At 45.1% G+C, this 8,036-nt stretch overlaps 1 protein-coding gene across 2 annotated transcripts; it reads left to right on the forward strand.

The window, feature by feature from the left end:
* Positions 1 to 1,124: 1,124 nt before the first annotated feature.
* LOC125425856 (barrier-to-autointegration factor) lies at positions 1,125 to 8,030 on the forward strand. 2 transcript variants are annotated; one of them, XM_048483622.1, is made up of 3 exons: positions 1,125 to 1,270; positions 6,529 to 6,668; positions 7,766 to 8,030. In XM_048483622.1, the coding sequence occupies exons 2-3, from the start codon at positions 6,546 to 6,548 to the stop codon at positions 7,910 to 7,912; spliced, it is 270 nt and encodes an 89-aa protein (XP_048339579.1). In that variant the 5' UTR covers positions 1,125 to 1,270; positions 6,529 to 6,545; the 3' UTR covers positions 7,913 to 8,030. The 2 variants fall into 2 exon arrangements, with proteins under 2 accessions (XP_048339579.1, XP_048339666.1); XM_048483709.1 differs by lacking the exon at positions 1,125 to 1,270 and adding an exon at positions 1,297 to 1,573.
* The last annotated feature ends 6 nt before the right edge of the window (positions 8,031 to 8,036 follow it).

The following is an 8,036-nucleotide window of genomic DNA, read 5'->3' on the forward strand; positions in this document are numbered from 1 at the left end:
AAGACGCTGGGCAGCGAGATTTCCCAACTTCATTCACAAAATTTAAACTGGACTGTTTCCTTTATACTGTAAATGTTTTTCTTTTAGTTCTGAAGGTACAGGAACCTGCCCCCTTTACCTAGCTTTTGATGTATCTGTATAAAAAGGGCTGACATGCAGCCATGTGCATGGTCCTTCTCTGGAGAGCTTTTGATACACAATAAAAATCCACTTGCTTTCGAAGAATCCTCGCTCCTGCTGTCTCTTTGTTCACTGCCTTTTGCTGAAATCACTTTTCTTGTTACCTGGGCAGTGGGTAACAATGTCACCCCTTAACCTACGCTTCTCCAGACTAACATCCCCAACTCCCTCTCTTCATAGGGCATGGACTCCAGACCCCTTACCATTTTGGTTGCCCTCCTCTGGACCTGTTCCAGCCGGTCAATATCCCTCCCGAACTGTACACAATATTCCAGCTGAGGTCTAACCAATGCAGAATAGAGAGGTACAATTACATCCCTCGATCTTGACATTATACTCCTATTGATACAACCCAGAATTGCATTGGCTTTCTTGGCCACCGCATCACACTGCTGACTCATATTTAGTTTATGGTCTACTAAGACTCCCAGATCTCTTTCGCATGTAGTGTTGTCAAGACAGGTGTCACCCATCCTATATCTGTGCATTTCATTTTTTCTGCCTAAGTGTTGTACCTTACATTTATCTCTGTTGAAACTCATTTTGTTTGTTTTGGCCCAGCTGTCTAATTTTGAATTCTGACTCTGTCCTCTGGGGTATTAGCTACCCCTCCCAATTTGGTGTAATCTGCAAATGTTATTAGCATGCCCTCTATTCCATTATACAAGTCGTTGATAAAAATATTGAATATCATTGGGCCCAGGATAGAACCCTGTGGCACCCCACTAGTCACTTCTTTCCAGGATGAAAAACTTCTGGATCCCCACATAAAAAGCATAGTTAAAAAATGTGCATTATAGTTTCAACAGCACCCGCCCTGCAGGGGTATATCTGGTCTTCCTGAGGAATTTTGCAGCATAATAAACTCTAATGTTTCCTCCCGCTGACCCTTTAGGAGAAACGTCCCGGGCCGCAAAACCATAAAGAACCTTCTGGAAGCCTAGAGCGTCTGGGTCGTTTCAGGAACGAGTCAATCTAGTCCCGAGAAAACGATTGGCTAAGCGCCCGGAAGTGGAAGCGCGCGAGGGCGCAGGCGCAGTGAGTGAAGCGCAGATTGGGCGGGAGTGACGGTTGGAAGAAGGGCTGAGCGGTGAGCGGTGAGCGGCGGGGCCCCTTAAGTGGGCGGCTGGGGCAGGGGACGTGGCCTAGCTTGCTTCCCGGGCGGCGGGAGAGTGGGCGGGGCAGGCCGAGTGTGAAGGACCGTTATGGGCTCCGCAGCCGGCACTGAGCGGTCCCCACGCCCAGCCGAGCCTTAGTCATGATGATTTCGCCAGGTGGCCTCGCCCACACCCCACCCCACGCCACTGCAGAACGTTCCGGCCTGCCTCACGGGGCGAATTTTTTACTTTCTTCAGTATTACCCGTTTTCTCATTGATAACTACAAGGAGGCCGGTAAAGCCCAATTTACTATTAAAAGGATACTTGCTGCTGCATTTCCTTTATTTTTAAAAATATGTCTGCTAACTAATTCTTGTAACGCTGCTGCACGGCTGATATCTGTTTGATGGCAGTTTTATTCTTCACTTCCTCCGGGGGAACTCAGAGTTTTCCCTTTTCTAGTACTGGCGGCAGCCCCTCTAGTTAGAGAGGCACTTAGTGTTCCGTGGCTGGGCGGGGATTTGAACCCAAGTTTCTCCGAGGTGGTGTTTTTCTTTTAAGTCTTATCACCGTGGTTTCTAATAATCCTTTTTATTTCGTTTAATAAATTTATTTAGGGACTGGCTTGGTTGCTGCTTGGTAATGGGTGAAATGTGGGACATAAGTTTCCTTAGATACAAGAATAGGAAAAAATTGTATTTTTAACTGACATTGTGGAAATTGCTGAAAAAATTAAAACGCTGCTTGGGGCCTTCTCTTTCTTAAAATGGATAATGTTGAGATTCTGAGTTCTGCTGCTGGGCAGCCGATCCTTGCTAATAAGTAATAGGGCAGATCTTTGTAGATGTGGCGCTTGAGGCATTGTATGCACACTGCATAAAGGCCACAGCCAATTGCGGTGTCTGCATGGCAAATCTTGAAGTGTATTTTTTCTCCAAAGTAAGCATACCGCCTACAGATTTTCCAAGCAGGCTCTGCTCTGGTTCCAGCCTCTGTTTTGATCACATGATCTCTGCCTGATATTGATCTTTTTTTACACCAGTTCAATTAATGTATCTGTCCTGTAATGTACCCTTGCTCAATGTTGGGAGGCCTTGTAAGATGCTTCATTTCTAAAGGGTTTGGCATTGATGTTAAGAATAGCCAGCTGTATGTTGCTGGCCACTAGTGTGTGTTGTCCTCACCCCAGGAAAATGTTGTTTGAGCCGCATTGCGTGGATTGTTGTTTGAGTTCTTGTTTTGGTTGGCTTCACCTGTCTGGGGATGTTAATTAGTATTGGGTTCTGAAAAAGGGTCACTGGTGAAAACAGGTGTTTCAGAAGGCAGTTTGGAGGCCTTTGTGGCTTTTCATGAGGCATCTTTCAGAATTGGGGTGCTGGGCTAAATGGACTAGGTTTGGTCCTGCAGGGCTCTTCATCTTAGGACATGGATGGTTCTCCATTGGACTTTTGGCCTGCCTTGGTTGCAGAGTGTATTCTTTGTGGTGATTCTCACTGGTATTATTGGTACTTTTGCCAGCAAGGCACTTTCATGTCCAAGGAGAGGAAATTGGTGGAAATCAACGCAGCCTTAAATATGAATACCATCACTTTTCTCTTTCCCTTTTAATTTTTTTACCCCCAAAAAAGCACTGCTTAGGTATAACAAGCATATGGTTGTGTGCAGAGTGAAGGATCCAATGCAGAAATACGTCAAAACTGTGTTGAATCTCTCCCCTGGGGATTGGAAAATATTTTGAATTATGAGGTGCTGTATTTCTGATCCTTGACGGCAGGAGTCTGCAAGGCAAAAACAGCTATTGTGTCACTTACAGGACTCTTGTGAGGTTTGGGACTGTATTTTCCATTAGTGCCAGAGCAGGGTGACGACCCGCCAGCGCTGTGAGACTTTGCAGTTTATTACTGGTTGAGTTGATACCCATTGATATGTATATTACTGTGAGTCGTGCAAACTGAATATTGCTTATTTATATGATATTTATTAAATTGTATAATGCGGTCTGAAGTACAACACGCTGATTTTTTCACGTTGTCATTAATTCCCAGGTGCTGGGTTTCCTTAACCATTCTGTGTTTGGTTCACTTCTCTTTCTCATAAAATCCTCCCCTGTTCAACAGGTTCTGGCCTAGAGCATGTGGCATTTGCAGCATCATATGTACTAATCGTGTGGGAATATTATGGGTGTGGCAAACTCTTTTTTGCCCTTGGGATCCATGCCAGTAGGAAGGTTGAACAAATGATGGGGTAGCATAGACTCTTACACTCTAGAACCAGAGCCAGGGTAGTAGTATAGAAGTAAATGTCAGACTAGAATCTGAAACACCCAGGTTTGAATCCTTCAACTGCTATGAAAGCATGCTTAGTAACCTTGGGCCAGTTTCACTCTCTCAACCTACACTACCTCACAGGGTGGTTGTTAGGATAGAGAGGAGATGATTGGTAAGCTGCTTTGGATCTTCGTTGAGGAGGAAAGCAGAATATAAATGAAGTAAGTTTGAAGGATTTTGTGATGCTTTTAAGACAGACTTGGATATATTGAGCATAATACAGCATAAAGGAAATTGCAGAAAGTATGCTCAATTCTGCCATTGCTTCTCCCATAGTGTGTGTATATGCTTTCGTGATTGACTGCCCATGTTTCTCTCCAAGCATCCCTCTAGTCAGGAGGCATCCCAAGGTGAGGTTCTGGAAAGCAATTAGAGTAGTGTATGTTGCCTAGGCTCTTGAGTTGCCAGGATAGTGTGTCAGTGCTTGCCGGCGAGGAAATGTGTTGAGTGACAATAGCCAGTTTCTGGACGGAGGAATGTGAAACATTTCTGTAGGGAGGCTCAGAGCCGAGTTAGTTACAGTAGCAGCCGGTTGCTCTGTTCGGAGGCAGGTTGGTGTACAATTGCATGGTGTTCCATGCATAATTGAACAACAAAATGGTGAGCAGTGTAGAAGGCATCCCTGTGTTGGGTCTTGGCTCAAAGTTCTATAAGCGGACTGTAGATGCAGGATCAATAGTCTTTATTGAGTTGGCAACAAGCACTCTAAACTGCAAGAAGCCAGTTCTGATTATCTGACTTCTACATCCATATTTATCCCCCGAGTTGACTCCCCATAAGCCCCCTTTAGAATGTGTGAAAGTAGAATGTGAACAGGAATGTTTTTGAAAGCAGCCAAGGTACAGATAGTCAGATAGCCTCCTGTTGGGTTTCACTCCTTCCTCCTCCCGCCTCCTGGAGTCCCAGCAGGATTAGCCTAGTTATCTATATTTGCAAGCATATAGAAACAGATCAAACCAAGTGAAGGTCCATTACCCCATCGCAGGTGTGAAACCCAGAGGCGCCTCGATGGATGATGCCAGGAAAGGCAGGTGCCCTTCCTGACACTCTACCCCATGCAGTGATTTAGGCTTTCTGAATTTTTTTCTAGAAAACTTTGATTCAAAGTTAAACAGTTTAATTGCCTAGTATTAGCAAAAGAAGGCAAACACATCATGTACCGTAAAAACAGTGGACCATGTTTAGTCTATCAAATGTGACTGACTTGCAACACAACAGCCATAACAGCTGAAGATAAACATTGGCACATGCGGGTAAGGAAATGTAGCATTGGAAATTCTTCTGCAAAAATTTGTGTTTTGGAAAACTTACCATTCCATATCACTGATTTTCTTCTCTTCTCTTCCCCCCTCCCCCCTGTATTTTTCCTTCATCCAGAGCCCAGTAGACCAGTCAGGATAGATTTTGATTTTAACCTTTAGTGCTTTTAAAAAAGTTTTGTCACATCTTTGCTGCTTTTTACTACATTGCTATTTTATCTTTTTTGGTTGTCATTTTTAAAAAATACTATTTTTGTAATTTATATGCCAGAGAGTTAGACTATGAATTCATGTATACAATTAACTTGAAGGTGGGACTGTGAAGAGGGTGAGCTGTTTGCCAGTAACATCCTTCGCCTACACGACCCCTTTATTCTTGAAATTGAAGTTCCCACCCCCCTGCTTCTTACATGCTGTTTTTGGGCAGAGCCATACCTGAAATGTGTTCTTAGACATTTTAAATTTATAAACCTATCCATAAATGTGTCTGTCTGGCTGCTAAAGCATAAAGATTTTGGGCCAAACAGGATGACTTGGGATCTGGTGTTCAGCACTGATTTGGGGGGTGTCTCAAACCTGTAATGCAAGGTGTGCAGGTGAAGGAAGAAGAATGTAAATGTTCTTGGTGTCTTTGAAATTTCTAAAACAAAAGGATTGTGGTTTGGATACATGTTGTTTTACAGTGGTCACTGATCAGCAGGGTGTGCTGTTGCCCTGTTGAATTGCTCCAATACTACATGTTGCCTTATTTAGCAGCACTGTAAGCAATGCCAGCCGTTGCCACCTTAAAGTCATTGCCTTATCTGGAGGCGGCAGCATTGATGCGTCAGAATCTGCGTCCAGCTGTAGCACACAGTAGCAGCACACAGATCCCCTTTGTCTTTGAGGCATGATGTTTGGAGAAGTCACAGCCACTTAACAATTGACTAGTGTGATCAGAGACCTGTTCTTCAGAAGCTGGGTCCTTAAAGAGCATTGTTAAAATCACAGCTTGAAAACCACCTCTTTGTCCATTTTCTCTAAAATTGTTCTGTTACGTCTTTTGATCATTCCCGTTAACATTCAGTGCAGCTAACAGTGCAGTGCAGCTTTCCCCAGATGAAAAATGATTTTTCATCTGGGGAAGGCACCACCATTAGTGCAGTGGATTTAAACGACCCCCCACGTGAGATCTTGAATGCACAAAATTACCTGGTGATACCTTAGCAACCTGGATGCAATTCTGCCTAAGGAGCAAAGTTTTTATCTGAGAATAGCAATAGGGTTGCCTATACTCTCTACCATATGTTTCTACTGTTTTCTGAAAACAACCCATCTGTGTCATAGATAGGCATTTTGTATCTCTTTTCTGAGTGCAGTTACCTGCAGGACTCTTGCAATCCAGAGGAGACTGCCAGTTCCAGGAGACCTGACAGCATCATAGCTGCCTGGCTTAATCCAGGGGTGGGGGTGGGGGATGTAGATGCCTAAAGCTTCTTTCCATGTGCACCCATTGGTCTTTTCTTTCGTGGGACAGGTATCATGTCTGCTATGAGTTTTTTAATAGCAGCTGGCCTACTGGGTCTATAGTCATTGACTGATGTGTGACTGTAGTGGGTTAGTAGGGTTCTGTCCAGCTCTATTTCTGATATCTGGTTGATCCCTAGTTTCTTCTTGCCTGCAGGCTGAGCTGCAGCCAAAATGACCACCAGCCAGAAGCACCGGGACTTTGTGGCAGAGCCTATGGGCGAGAAGTCTGTCGGCACTCTGGCTGGCATCGGAGAGGTGCTTGGCAAGAAGCTGGAAGACAAAGGCTTTGATAAGGTATCTTCTGGGCCATTGGTTATGGGAGGTTAGTGGGAGGGGGTATGAACCTAGCTGGAGGATTGTGGTTTAACCCATTCGGTACTTTGCTGCCGTTCTTGAGAGGTGGCTGCCGATTGACTGGCATAAAGCCTTTGCCAGGCCTGTCAGCCGTCAGGAAAGCCAACCTACTTTCTACAGCTTGCTTTTCCAGAGCCTCTTGACTCTTGGTTTAGGGCATAATTGGAAGGGGCAAGATGCAGCAGCCTTCCTGAAGCTAAGTCCGTGGGGGGACAGGATAGGATGCCTCCTTGTATACTGCTTGTGGAAAAAACAGGCGGCATGATAAGCAAATGTTATAGCTCGTTCTCTTACCACACAAAGTGCTTGTGAGTGAAGAATGTTGAGATCCCTTCTGAAAATCTTTCACGCCAAACCCTTTCACAGAGGAATCTTGCGCTGACTTATAAAAACTGAGAGCCAGTGATGTGGTGCATATTGTTGCATTTTAGCTGTGCAGATCTCTCCACCCTCTGCACACTCCCAGTAATCTGGTATAACAGACAATGCTGAGGTAAATCAATAGCCCTAGGTGCTCTTGGGTATGACTTTGAGCCCTGGCCTTCTCAGTTAGTGTACTCTGTGATTTTCCCCAGCCATGCTACTGAAGCAAGCACAGCTACAGAATTGGTTGCGTAAGTGTTGCCAAACGCTGAGTCGAGATTTACAAATATCAGCGGTTACGGAATGGAGATCTATCTCTATGGCTTTCTTTAGCTTCCAAGTAGCCGGCGTAATTTGCCTCCATTGTGTCTTCAACATGCACACACCCCCGGCCCCTCCCTGTGGTCAGCACACAAACTGCTGCTCCTTGCCCTATTTGGGCTGGACGAAGCTGACAGAAGCAGTTTATGCACTGAGCCCTGGCTGATGCAGGAGAAGAACAGTTGAGAAGGAAACCTGCATGTTTGGCCTCAGTTGGTGCCAGTACAGGTGGTTTACATGTACTAGAACAGAAAGGAATCTTGCAGTGACCAGCTTGGCAGGTGGATTTACAGCCCCCGGGGGCTCCCCATCCCCGCTGCTTACTCTACATATTTTATCCTTTCTGAACCTAGGCTTATGTGGTGCTTGGGCAGTTCCTGGTGCTGAAAAAGGATGAAGACCTCTTCCGTGAGTGGCTGAAAGACACATGTGGTGCCAACGCCAAGCAATCCAGAGACTGTTACGGCTGCCTGAGGGAATGGTGCGATGCCTTCTTGTGAATGCTCTTGCTCAGAACCTCAGTGGATGCTGTTGGAGCTTTTATAGTTAGCTAGAGGTTGAATCTTTTTCCCTCCCCCACTGTTTCTTCCTTGTGAAACTGCCAGCATCTAAAATGTATCCCTG

This window comes from Sphaerodactylus townsendi, linkage group LG01 (assembly GCF_021028975.2).
Source record: "Sphaerodactylus townsendi isolate TG3544 linkage group LG01, MPM_Stown_v2.3, whole genome shotgun sequence".
In the NCBI taxonomy this organism is placed as follows: domain Eukaryota; kingdom Metazoa; phylum Chordata; class Lepidosauria; order Squamata; family Sphaerodactylidae; genus Sphaerodactylus; species Sphaerodactylus townsendi.

Coding starts and splice junctions, on each gene's coding strand:
- LOC125425856 (XM_048483622.1), top strand. CDS start 6,546: ATGACCACCAGCCAGAAGCACCGGGACTTTGTGGCAGAGCCTATGGGC. Junction 6,669..7,765: donor AAGACAAAGGCTTTGATAAG/GTATCTTCTGGG, acceptor TTCTGAACCTAG/GCTTATGTGGTGCTTGGGCA.